The sequence below is a fragment of the Squalius cephalus genome (assembly GCF_949319135.1).
Source record: "Squalius cephalus genome assembly, chromosome: 18".
Classification (NCBI taxonomy): Eukaryota; Metazoa; Chordata; class Actinopteri; order Cypriniformes; family Leuciscidae; genus Squalius; species Squalius cephalus.
This window is the reverse complement of record NC_137139.1, coordinates 29,927,201-29,941,429: the sequence shown is the minus strand read 5'-3', so window position 1 is coordinate 29,941,429 and position 14,229 is coordinate 29,927,201. Positions and strand designations below refer to the sequence as shown.

The 14,229-nt window shown below is 36.6% G+C and overlaps 1 protein-coding gene across 2 annotated transcripts; it reads left to right on the top strand.

Moving 5' to 3' along the window:
* Nucleotides 1–4,418: 4,418 nt before the first annotated feature.
* tgm1l3 (transglutaminase 1 like 3) lies at nt 4,419–11,174 on the top strand. Of its 2 annotated transcripts, none has more exons than XM_079849952.1 (14): nt 4,419–4,597; nt 5,097–5,464; nt 6,271–6,462; nt 6,563–6,814; nt 7,228–7,346; nt 7,496–7,603; nt 7,732–7,909; nt 7,998–8,136; nt 8,556–8,748; nt 9,045–9,198; nt 9,276–9,560; nt 10,018–10,178; nt 10,385–10,521; nt 10,631–11,174. In XM_079849952.1, coding segments are annotated over exons 1-14 (2,433 nt in total). In that variant the 5' UTR covers nt 4,419–4,595; the 3' UTR covers nt 10,776–11,174. The 2 variants fall into 2 exon arrangements, with proteins under 2 accessions (XP_079706078.1, XP_079706077.1); XM_079849951.1 differs by having other exon boundaries at nt 5,082–5,464.
* Nucleotides 11,175–14,229: the final 3,055 nt, after the last annotated feature.

The following is a 14,229-nucleotide window of genomic DNA, read 5'->3' as shown; positions in this document are numbered from 1 at the left end:
CCATATAAAGCAGGCAAATACCTGCCCCCTATTGGAAAGATTTTTGTTGACTGCAAAGATGCAAACCTGAACAAAGCTGCCTTCTATAAGGCATGTCCAAATTGAATGATTGCATAACATTCTATGCTAGATGTCTTTATCTGGGCGATGCATGCATTTCGGAGGTTGATTGAAAGGATAAAAATGTCATCTGAGTGAGCGGTTGTTTTTATAATAAGAACAGTTTTTATAATAAATAAACACTGTGGTCCTTAAATTAGTAGTCAACAACGGGACAGCAGGTTTCAGAGACAGGCGTGATCTCAAGCAAGAACGACTGATGGTTCAGATGCTCTTTAAAGCCCTCTTTTGGCCACTGCTGATATTGCATCTAACCATACAGCACCTTTATGTTCTCTGAGAAACACAACTTATAAATTGTAGTATAAATATTTGCTTAGTTAATACATTGTACAAACATATGCACTGTAGGAACAGATGTAGCCTATAAACCATCATAAGTCACCTTTAGCTATTTTTACAATACAGATTGTATCAAAGCAGCTTCACAGCGATAACATGGAAATAATACAACAAAGTTAGTTTCTAGAAGCAAATTGCGTCATCGTCCACCCTAAGTAAGGCAGATCAATAATATTGTTGAATATTAAATGTCCCCAACTAAGCAAGCCAAAAGCCAAGGCAACAGTGTCAAGGAACCAAAACTCCATCAGGAGACAGAATGGAGAAAAAAAACCTTGGGAGAAACCCAGGCTCAGTCGGGGACCAGTTCTCCTCTGGCCAACGAGTGAACAGTGTATGATTATGACTAAACATAATTATTTTCTTGAAAGCCAGAAAAATATAGTGGCATAATTTACACATATTATTGGCTTCCATCAGTCTATTGATGTCAGTAATTGAAAGAAAAGTATTACTGTGTGTGTGTGTGTGTGTGTGTGTGTGTGTGTGTGTGTGTGTGTGTGTGTGTGTGTGTGTGTGTGTGTGTGTGTGTGTGTGTGTGTGTGTGTGTGTGTGTGTGTGTGACAATTCTTTGCACATTAACCTCACTTATTTTGTTAGATTTATGTTTACAGTTTTTCTCAGTCGCTTTGGTGCATTTCTCACATCACTATTTACATTTGCACAACAGTTAGTTCAACCTCCACAACATTTAGTCATTTGTGCACATCATAGTAGCAGTTTCTCATTCCTTCCAACAAATTGCAAATGCTTTTGGACATGCATCAATTGCTTTCATACAACTCTCTGCTGTTTTATAACATTATCATTTGCTTATGTCATGTCAGTCAAAATTAACTATACTTGTGAATGCTGAATAGTCATTCCATATAAAACTAATAGTCCTCATTTCATTGCTTGAGTCATTACATACAAAAATGTTGAACTAGTTGTCAAAATCTGTCATTTAAAAAAACAACAACAACAAAAAAATCCTGAAAAAGTCTCCTAAATTGAACAATTTGCAATTGAGCAAGAGATGATATTCGCTGGGATGTAGATGAAATTATGTGACCAGACAGAGAGGAACGTCTGGATGTGCATGAATGATTAGAGTCCTATGTATGTTGTATGTTCACTTCCAATACAGTATATAGGCCTACTGCAATATTGTTTACAGTTGTGCACAGCTCTACCCAAAGGGAGTTTATGTTTGTTGTAAATAATGGTGTATTTTTTCTTTTGCACAATGCTGTGAACAAATTAGAATTGCAAAGAGCATATGCAGTAAAAATGTGAAACATACATATTCAGTGTCTTGTACTCAGTTACCTCATAAATACAGTAATGTGTAACTTTACTGTATTTTTCAAATGGCTGTGCAAATAGTATTTAGTGCTGTCTTGAGCATTTTCAGGTAGTGTCACCAAGATCTGACTTTTTTGCATTGGAAAACATTTACAGAGTAAACTGTCATAATGAAAACATGACTAAGCCATTTGACTATCTTGTTCATAAACGATGGTGTCAGGACTTTTCATTTTGATGACACTGACACATTCATTGACATAAATACTTGCTTTTGAGGAATGAGCTATCCATTTTGAGCAAGTGACACGCTTTTGCAGGTTATCAACTAGGTTTTGCAGTTTGTACTAATTGTTTTGAGAACTGCATTAACTGTTGTGCAAATGTAAATAGTGTTATGAGAAATGCACCAAAGCGACTGAGAAAAACTGTAAAAGAAGAAAAAGCAATTTTCCACTTTTCCTGTTTAAGGATGTTTAGGTATTTTTACTTGAAGAAGACAAACATACTTTTTTATTATTGTTAGTTGATTGAGAGAAGCCAGCTTGTTGAAATCTAGACAGAGGGCCGCAAATTTGAAAAGTGTTCATTTGTTTACATAATTACACACACATACACACACATATATATATACACACACACACACACACATACATACAATATTACAATATATACTGTATATATATATATATATATATATATATATATATATATATATATGTATATATATATATATATATACACACACACACACACACTTAATATAGATAGATAGATAGATAGATAGATAGATAGATAGATAGATAGATAGATAGATAGATAGATAGATAGATAGATAGATAGATAGATAGATAGATAGATAGATAGATAGATAGATAGATAGATAGATAGCTGAGACGTTGAGTTCAGTCAGAATTATGTATGAGATCTTGTTCTGACCTAATTAGTGCCATTAGTATCCAGACTGAATCATTTAAGAGATTCAGTGGCATTAAATCTGTAATCCTCCTTGCTGTCCAAACTGTAACAACATAATTTACTTTTCATGACTAAACTTCAAAGCACAAGAACTACCCGAAGGAGGAGACACAAATGATCTTGCATGTCCAGTAAGTCTGCTTTACAGTATTGCTTGATAGTTTCCCCAAAGATGAAAATACTGTCATCATACTCTCATGTCATTCCAAATATCACTTAGTTTCTTCTGGGTGAACAAGTGTTGTATAGTTTTGCCCACTGAATAAGATATGCAAAATTAGGGCTTTTACACAAAGAGCATGCAGGGTCAAGTTACATGGGAAAGTGATCTGGTCTGATAATTAGTCGTTCACTGGGAAAATCAGATGCGCATTCAGAAGCAAATGGAGATTTAAACATGCAGGATGATTGTGCTTAATAACTCTATTATTAATTAATTATTAATTAATTGAGGCCAGACCAAAAAATCAGTGAAGGTTAGATTTATAATTCATGCACAACACTTGCCCCTCAATTAATTGATAATTTACTCAAATTCATGTGTTCAACCAATTTATGCAATAAGGAAATAGAGATTGGGCGAATCGTTTGACTGATGGCATGATCGCCAAACCCAACATTAACGCTGGGTGTTTTGCCCTGTTGTGCTCAGATTATTTTCTTTAACGGTCATGATGCAAATTACAGTTAAGTCCTTATCCTAATCCTTTTATTTTTTGTGATTTATTTTTTGATGACAGTTATGAAACGCAGAAGGAAACCGTTTAAACCTGTGGTGTGTCTGTTTGTGCCTAAAGAAGACTTGCAGAAAGGATCTGGGTGTGTAAATTGCTTCACGGAAACACTTTTGGTTGAACTGAATTTTTCCCGACATCAAGATTATTATTAAATGATATAGTTTTAGATAAAGTTAAGCAAGTCACACCATAAAGTACTAAACATTTACTAAAGTATTTAATAGCGGTCTCATAACAGTCTTGAAAAGTTCTTATTTACTCCTTGTGAAATATAAAATTAGCACACAATCTCTCTCAAATTGTCAATTAATATTAACATTCAAAAAGGTCTTATAAGTAAATGCATAGAATTATATTAAGAAATTATTGGAGGATTAGGGAAAAAGGTAATTTTCTTAATTACATTTTTCATCTAATATTTCAGGAAAAATGTCTAAGCATCCTTAATGTAATAATTCTTTGCACATTAACCTCACTTACTTTTGTTAGATTTATGCTTAAAAGAAAAGAAGAAAAAGCAATTTTCCAATTTTCTTGTTTAAGGATATTTAGGTATTTTTACTGGAAGACAAGACAAATATACTTTTTTGATTATTTTTAGTTGGTTGAGAGAAGCCAGCTTGTTGAAATCTAGAGGGCCGCGAATTTGATGAGTGTTCAATTTGTTTATAATTCTAATACTTTATACAGTATTTTATTACAGTGTAAAACAGAGAATGAGGTGTGTCAAAACTGTATAGGCTAATCCAGGCATAAATGTGCTTATGTGCTCCTGTATGCTGGAATTGCTCCATTAAAATTTAATTATGCTTATACCAATTATAGCCTACTATCAGAGCAATTATACTAAACCGTAAATTTGCACATTCGTTTTTCGAATTAACCTGTGTGATTCATCTCCAATCCTTCCCTCCCTCCCATGAGACAAGGAAACACTGTAGGCACTTCAGTTACTCACGTGAATGGGCTGGGAATGGAGATGTGAATATATACCAGACTACAGTGGAGAGAAGTGTCACAGCGCAAGAAGCCGTGGTTCCAGACAGACTTACTTTACTTCAGTAATTTGAGTTCAATAAGAACTGTTACTCTCTTCAGATTCAACATCACTCCAGAGAACGAACCGCAAACATGTAAGTAATCAACTAAAAAAATTAGCAAATATCCAATTCAGTGCATCTTTATATAGCTATGGTGAAAAATAAATATGTTTGCATTGGTATACTTGCAGCCAGACTAATTTAGCACTTCAAGTGTGTAACTGATTAGTTAACTTGAAGTGTGCTATTTTGAAACCAACTCATTTTGTACTAAGTATTTAGTTGTAATTAAATTGTAGTAAAGCATAACTTTAGGAATATTTAGTGTACTTTTGTGTGCTAAATTGGAACAACTTCAAGTATACTTAGTTAAAAATTGTTAGTAGGCTATATATTTGCAATGTATTGAAAAAGGGAATATATTTCAAATTCAATAAAGTATACTTTTTTTCAGGGTTTTCTGTTGAAATTTAGAGATGGAGTCCTTGAAAGATGTTATAGGCCTACAGTACATGAATGTTTAACCATTTAGGTGACAATATCACTCTCCTTCTTCTTTTTCTGCACTTCTTTACAGCATGTCTTTCTTTAGGTGGGGCCAGACCAACAACTTCTGCAACATCGGCCGTTTCCCAGCCGCAACACTCGGACAACACTGCGCGCCGGTGTACCAGAACCCTTGTGTGGACCCTTGGGTGAAGCCTTTGGTCACTCCTTGTGTGAACCCTTGCGTGAAGCCTTTGGTCCCTCCTTGTGTGGACCCTTGCGTGAAGCCTTTGGTCCCTCCTTGTGTGAAACCTGTGATCAAACCTTGCGTGGTTCCTTATGTGAATCCTTGTGTCAACCCGTGCGCCAACCCTTGTGCGACCCCTTGCGACTACGTGAGACCTCGCTGTGACTATGACTGCAAGCAAGTCTTCCACAATGAGTGTGCTGATGAATGTGTGCGTACCTGTGAAGGTAAGACTTGTAGATCTGTTCTGTTTTTGTGAAACGTGTTTATTAACCCTTTGGTGCTGTTCGGTCATTTTTTAGCGAAAACGTTTACGTTGCGAAACTTGGCAAAGGTTTTGGCAATTGCTGTGTGAACAAACAAAAAAGAAGAAAAAAAATCATGGACATTGTTCGAAAAGATTAAATGGTCCTGAAAAAAAAAAAAGTCAGACTTTGTATTGTTCGCAGTCAAAAATGAGCGCATTGGAATGGGAGACGAATTTCATCTAGTGGAAACGTTTGGTACTGCACCCAAACAAAATCTTACTGAAAGCAAATTGTTTGAGATATCAACTTCAAATTTGGAACACAGCTTGTTTAGATTTATGGCTTTGAGTTTCCCACAGTTTTAGAGTAAAACGTGTTTTGGAAAATATATATTTCATATAGAAACTGAAAATGGTATTTTTGTGCATTTTTCATGACAAATTTGTAAACTTTTTCACATTTTTATTTTTTTTTTACTTCAGCAATAATCTGCCAAGTTTCGTCTTTTAAAAAGAGACCAAACTGAAGTCTGTGCTCTAAAGCATTAAAGATTTATGAGCGTTTAAATTGGAAATTTAATTGTCAGGTACATGCTCAAAAAGTGAATAAATGGATTATAAATACTGCATAAATACAATTTAGTATCATAAAATGTCATAAAAATACTAAATACTAAATAAAAGAATACAAAAAGTTCATTAAAAAAAAATTCATTCATTTTTGACCAACACGCAAACAGTACCAGTCCAGCTCCTGATTGATTTATTCTGCTTGGTTTTCCTCAGATTTGGTTCTGCAGGTGCGTTGTGTTGACCTGATAAAATCCTGGAAGTGTCAGAATCGTCTGGAGCATCACACCAATTGTTATCGTAGTGATAACCTCATTGTCCGTAGAGGACAGTGTTTCCAGATGTGGGTTGAGCTGTCCCGGCCGTTCAATCCGAAATGTGACAAACTTCACCTGGAGCTGAGACTTGGTTGGTTAAGTCTTTTGGATGAGCTTGAGTTTTTTTTTTTTTTTTTACTTTTAGTTAATGATAATAACCCTGGTTATTTCTTGCTGTTTGTATTTTACAGGTAATGCTCCATCAATATGCAATGGCACTCTGGTGATTGTTCCATTAGTGGAAGAATTCAAAAAATCTCGCTGGGAGGCCAAGATTGTCGAAAGGGTGCAAAACCGAGTCAAACTGGCTGTGTACTCCCTTCCGACTGCTTGTATTGGACGATACAGCCTCACCGTTGTGACTTGCGGCCCAAGAGGCAGAGCCACGTCATCATGCAACCCTTGCAATGACATTTACATGCTGTTCAACCCCTGGTGTAAAGGTATGTACAGTATGAAGAGGAAGAGAACTGCATTTCAGACTTTTGAACGCAATGTAAACTGTGCACTTCAGAAATTCCATGCAGAAGTCTTAATGTTAATTAATTTTTAATACAGGACTGTAGCTGTGAGAAATCTTGCAAACAAAAACATGCCGCACTTATTAATTTGCAAGATATATAAATATATTATATAATGTTTTCAATACAGGCTGTATTTGTATATTTCTACAAATGTCTTTGTAAAGAATGGCACTGGATGTTAATCAAGCATCTACCCATTAGAAGGAACACTGATTATTATAATCGGTAAATGGTTGTAAAACTGAATCAAGAAAAAACAAATGAAACCATTCTCGAAACTACAGTATATGAAGCTTCTCAGTTTAAATGTCAGCACTCTCTTTCTTTACTAGATGACTCTGTGTACCTGGATGAGGAGGCTCAGAGAGTTGAGTATGTGCTGAATGACACGGGCAGAATCTTCTATGGAACTAAATGTCAGATCGCATCCAGAACCTGGAACTTTGGCCAAGTAAGAGACAAACTTTTCATTAATATATGTCAGAATGTTTGCCATGGAATATGTTTGATCTGAAGTGCTGGAATACAAGCATAGCATAAACCACAGCAATTGCACACTGCTTGGAAAGCATCTTAACTTTTAATTTCTCTGATTCTTAGTTTGATGAAGGAATCTTGGCAGCGTGTTTGTTTGTGTTGGAGAAGAGTGGTGGACCTTGCTCAGGATGGGGCGACCCTGTTAACGTGGCCAGAGTGGTGTCTGCTATAGTAAGTCTTCATTTTCCTCATGAAGCCTAACGAACTTCCTGATGGGCTCTACGCTTCATCTGAATCATGACTTGATGATGTTTAGCAAGAGAACAGATAATAATGTAGCACTCTTCACTCTTTCACAGATTAATGCCAACGATGACTGTGGTGTGTTGGTGGGTAACTGGTCAAACTGCTATGGAGACGGAACTTCTCCTACATCCTGGTGCGGAAGCAGTGCCATCCTGAAACAATACCACAAATGTGGAGGAAAACCTGTCAAATATGGACAGAGCTTGGCCTTCGCTGGAGTCACCAACACAGGTAAGCGTTCAGGCAGAATGGACAAGGAGAAAATAAGATAAGATGTAAATAAGATGTAATGCACTTATTCTTCTCCTCTTTCTCATAGTGTTGAGATGTTTGGGCATTCCCACTCGTCCGGTCACAAACTTCTGTTCTGCTCATGACACTGATGTGTCTATGACAGTAGATATTTATCTTGATGAGAACTTCTGTCTGATCGATAACCTGAACCGTGATTCAATCTGGTAAGAAACCTCTTTCATTATGCAATAATGTCAACTATAGTATCATTAAGCAGTATTATCTAAATTAATTTTTGATTCCATTGATTTGACATTTTCACTTACAAAAGTAGTTGATTATAAAGATACCAAGTAGGAATTGAGACTATATCTTTACAATGGCTTTGTATACTGCAAAGCTGAATATGCAGTTTGGCGATAGCAGCTTTGATGAGCACCGCCTATTGGTGAGAAAATGTAAATACACTGAATATAAATTGAATATTTATATATCTAATTGTGATCGCCTAAACTATGCAAGGTTCTAGACAAAGCACAAAGTGATGAATTTGCATTGCAATCTTTTCTTGTGTCCTCTTGCATTGCATTATATTTCTGTCTCCTCTGCTGTGATGTGAATCCTTCTCCTTCTCTTCGTGTAGGAACTACCACGTGTGGAATGAGGCCTGGATGGCTCGTCCCGACCTCCCATGTGGTTTTGGAGGTTGGCAGGTGGTTGATTCCACTCCTCAGGAGACCAGCCAGGGCATCTTCCGCTGCGGCCCAACATCTGTTGCTGCGGTCCGCAGTGGACAGGTCTTCCTCAAATATGACACTCCTTTCGTTTTTGCTGAGGTACGAGCATGCCTTGTAATTGGAGCATTAAGCACATGGTTTTGATGCAATTATTCCAGAACATGTGAATCTCTTTGTAACATGCACACTATCTTATGGCAATATTATAGTGTTAGTGTTTTGCAGTAATATTATTGATTTGACTGCACTGACACTATCAGATGAGAACAAAACTTGAACTGAATTGAGTTGGATAATGACTGCTTTACAGCTAAATTTAAATTTGCCTCATATTTGATGAAGCTTGCATCATTGATTCTGTTATTTTCCTGTTTTACTACATTTTCTTGCTGTAGGTGAACAGTGACATAGTCTTCTGGCAGAGAACAGCATGTGGAACCTTCGCTGTGGTTCACGTTGACAAGAACGCAGTGGGTCATTGCATCAGCACCAAGGCTGTCGGCTCAGACAAACGTGTGGATATCACAAACCACTACAAACACCCAGAAGGTGAAAAGTCACACACGTCACTTAAAGACTCTTTCACTCGGAATAGTTGTAATAGCTTCCCTCCCCACATCCTTCAGGTTCAGAGGAGGAGCGTCGTGCGGTGGAGACAGCCCTTCGTCACGGCTCCAGGAGATGCACATACCCACTGCCCTGCGCTGAGGATGTTGTCTGTGATGTCAGCATGAAGGGTGATGGACCGTGTGTGGGCAAGGATGCCGTGATCTGCATCGCTCTGAAGAACAAATGCAGCTCACCTCGTAGCGTCACCCTCCACAGCCATCTGTCGGCCACATACTACACCGGAGTCCAAAAATCCTTGGTGAAGAAGGACCAGACCTGCTTTGAGCTCAAGGCCAGTGAATGTAAGAAATGAAAGAGCTTAGCTAAAGTTGAGAATGTAAAAATCCGCTCATGTTCTTCACTGCAGAATGGATTTTTAACATTATTGTATAACACAAATATATATATAGTGCCTCGCACACTCGAATACAGTGACTAGAAAAATATTAATCCCACAAACTACTCGTTTGCAAAAATCTCAAAAATAATAAATATTTCAGTCAACAGATGAATGTTTACATTTATTCATTTATCTGAAGCATTGATGCAAAGACCTTAAATCTATAAGCAGCTCTACAGAAGGCAATAGTGTCTTTATTCAGTTGATTCAGTCGAAGATTCATCAATTGTGAAACTTAAAGACTAAAATCAAATCAAGTCTAATATGAATTGTTCTGATATGATGGGGATGAGGATTTTACTGTTACTTTCAACAGAAGCATTAGTATTCATCATTGTTTATCTCTTATTCCTCTTTAGCCAAGGTTCTGGAGTGGGCCCTGCGATATGAGGATTACAAGACTCACCTTGTGGATCATTCAGCCATGATGCTCACTGTTGCTGGACAGGTCACTCAAACTAAGCAGGTTGTGGCCAAACGCTTCAACTTCAGGATGTGCACACCAGATCTTGTTATTACTGTGAGTTTGAATATCTTGAAACCTATACTTCACCTGCTGGACATAATGTGTGTTTGTTGATGAAACTATACATTTTATAAGCCTGTCTTATGGCTAGAAGTAAAATCAAGAACTACTGACGATTATTAGCTGGGTGGAAAATGGAGTCTTTTGCATGACTGTCCTGTAATCTGTAGTGTGGTAATAATTTGGATTGTGGTTTTCAGCCTGGATGTGATTGTGTGGTGGGCAAAGAAGTGCCGATCCAAATCACTTTCCAGAACCCACTGCCCTGCGTGCTGAAGAACGCCATATTCCGTATCGAGGGACTGGGACTGAAGCACTGCAGATCCATTAACTATGGGTAGGAAATGAATCGTGTTAAACTATACAAAAGAATGGGACATGTAACATGCTACTATTCATTTTTATTGATATGTAAATAAATTCTTACTTTTTTGTCTGTTTATCAGTGACATTGCAAGCCATGCCACAGTGAACCTGACGGAGAAATTTATCCCCAAGTGTCACGGCCCTCACAAACTTCTGGCCTCCCTGGATTGTCCTCAACTCACTCAGGTTCATGGATGCTCTAACATCGTCGTCAAAGAAAAGTAAACAAGCACTCAAATAACCGGAGGACCAGAAAGCTTTCAGCATGCTTTTCACGTGGATTGATTTGCAGAGTTAAAAAAAATGGAATTTTAGTTATGTAATCTCCAGTGAAAATGGTAAACCAAAGGGTGCATTTAATCTCGGGATCTTGCTTTTAAAGGGATGATTTATGGCTGACATTGTTTTTTTGTGGGTGTTATACTTTGGAATATGTGATGTAGTTTCACATATCATAAGAAAGATTGCAAATATTCAATCATTCTAGTCATTTGCTTTCTTTTGTTATGTAGTCAACCTAAACAACTGACAATTGGTGGTTGTGTTCTATGATTTATTTTCTTCTTGTAGCTGCACTGATAATCTGTCCTTAATGTTGCATCAATAAAAGTCATTAACTTGCAGTAAACGTGTGTTTGTGATGAGTAATAATGAATCTGTAGATCAAATGATCATGATGTTATACAACAAGCAATGACACTTTGTGGGTTATTGAAACAAGTAGCTAGTGTATGAGTGTTAGAACATTACAGTGTACACTCCTGGGCAAAAAAAAAAAAAAAAAAAAAAAAGGGCTAAACCCAAATTGGCTCAATATTAAGCTTTTAATATTTTTATTGGTCAGGAAATTAGCACAATGTAAGAAAATGCTCCACTTAAAAAGCCATTGAGGTCTCAGAAAACCTTTCAAAGACAGAATGATGTTTTTGGCAGAATATGGTAAATTGTGTGTGGATTGATGAATCACAATGAAACACAAGTTGCATGGAGATGCTCCAAGTCAAGTCACCTTCATTTACATAGCGCTTTTAACAATATAGATTGTTTCAAAGCAGCTTTACAGTGACAGGAAATTAAAGTAACAGAGATTGTTTTGGCTTTACAGCAGAATGCTCTAGAATAAAGTTATTTTCCAGCTAAAGTTCGTTTTGATCGATTCACTTCTGTTGTTTATCCTTTTGATATATATATAAATATTATTATTTTTAAAAAATAAAAATCTAACTTTTTATTGAAGCAAAATAATTGAAAGAAGGGGGAAAATCACATTATGAAATAAATGTTTTCCTCCAAAACACAGTGGGAACAATTATTTGCCCCCTTTTATTAAATACTTTTTGCAACCTCCTTTTTCCAGGATAACAGCTCTGAGTCTTCTCCTATAATGCCTGATGAGTTTGGAGAACACCTGACAAGAGATCAGAGACCATTCCTCCATACAGAATCTCTCCAGATCCTTCAGATTCCCAGATCCATGTTGGCGCTTCTTCTCTTCAGTTCAGCCCACTCATTTTCTATAGGGTTCAGGTCTTGCAGATGCTTGGTTTTGTGCTCAGTGACCCATTTTTGTTTTGATTTTGATGTTTGTTTTTGGATCACTGTCCTGTTGGAAGATCCAAACATGGCCCGTTATAAGATTTCTAGCACAGGCTGTCAGGTTTTGATTTTTTATCTGTTGGTATTTGATCGAATCCATGATGCCATGTATCTGAAGAAGATGTCCAGGACCTCTGGCAGAAAATTAGGCCCACATCATTAAAGATACAGCAGAGTATTTCATTTTACACATGGGGTACTTTTTTTCCCTGTATGAACCAAACCCATATTAAGTGTTTGCTGCCAAAAAGCTCTTTTTTTTTCTTTTTTTTTTCCATCTGTCCTTAGAACGTTTGAAAAGTAACTGACACTACTGGAACCTCAAACGGGACAGGTTCTATGGTCAGATGAAACAAAAAAATAGCTTTTTTGTACCACCTGACTGCTGCAGATTAATTTCAGTGTTGATAGTGTTGCCACTGAAACTTATAAATTCATATCACAAACTGCTCCGAGTAGCCTATAACGTCACCGGTTTCCATCTCTTCCAAATTACTGTAGTTATGGCATGAATGCAGCATAAGCTCGTTGTTTTGGTTCAGGAAGAACTTTAAAGATGGCTGCTGTTTCGGTTGCGGTGCTCGGTGACTGACGTCTGACTAACTCATAGCATCAAACGTAATGATGCACGGAGGTATGGAAATGCCCGTGTTGACAGGCAAGTAGGAAACCGTAACATTGCACATTGTACCTACGCCTTCCACAGATATATATATATATATATATACATATTATTATTACATTTTTTTAATTAGTTTTAGACCATTTAACTTAGTGATTGCTATCAGGATGTGAAGAGACTTTCAACCATAACAACAACAACAACAAAAAAAAAGAAATTAAAAAATTTGGAACAAATCACCTACCCTGCTTTTAAATAGTGAAGAACAGACCAAGTAAAAAAAACAAAAACAAAAAAAACCATTGACTATGTAATATAGTGCATTTACCAAAATGCTCCTGTAGAGTTCATGTTTTTCTAACTAATTAATTTATTGTCATTGAATGGCTTTTTTAAAGGTAAATGTATGTCACATGACATTGACGTGAGATTACATAAGACATGACGCATTTCGGTAAGTTGTACTGTATCGTTCAACATACCTTCATGTTCATTTATATTTATCTCATACTATAACTAGTAATAGAAAAAGAGATGATCAGTGCACAGTCTGCACATGCTGCTGGTTGAATTAGCTAGGCGGCTAAGACAGCGATTTATCACAACACCTTAAAGAGCGCCAAATAGTATTTATGGTTTAATTTCTTTATAAATTTTGACAGAGCAACTATACAACTGAGGCTTCAAATCAAAAGTAAAATGCACAATGGTTATTGCGATTTTTTTTCCAATTCCGCTTGGTGCCGCTAGTGGCGCTGAAATTATATACTTCACCTTTAAAATCCTGTCAGTTGCAGCAAGCAAGGAAGACTGTGCCAGACAACTTCTGCTACAGTTGAATTTATGGTAGTGTACGAGCTTCCAATCAGCTGAAAACGTTTCTAACCTATTACACGAGGGTTTAATCTCCAAACGTTATCATTTGTGAGCAGAATACGTTACAAAACTGACACGAGCTGCGCGCGCACCGCGACTTGGCTGACAAGAGAGGCGGGATTTTCGAAGGTGTGACAATTTTACTTAATGTCAAGTTATAGTGATATTTTTAAATTTATGAGAATATAAGAATAACGAAATAACATTTTCTCCACCACTGAGGACAACTTTCATCGAATAACAATTTATCACAAATTGTAGGATTGTCAGTCAGCTAGCGTGATGTGTAAAAGTTATGAAAAGCAATACACTGAATGTGTTTATCTCATAATAATAATAATAATTGTAATAATAATTATATGTATATTGATCATTTAAATGTGTTTGTCTCATATCTATCTGTTCCAATAATCTAAAAGAAAATTGATGCTACCTTGTGTAGCTGTGTAAAAACATTACATTTTATGATGATGATGCGATATATTTATAATAAATAAGAATTTCACATCATAAACAGACATGATTCATTTCAATTATGTTTTATTAGTGCTGCGACTGCACAGAGACAAGATTAACAATAAAGTG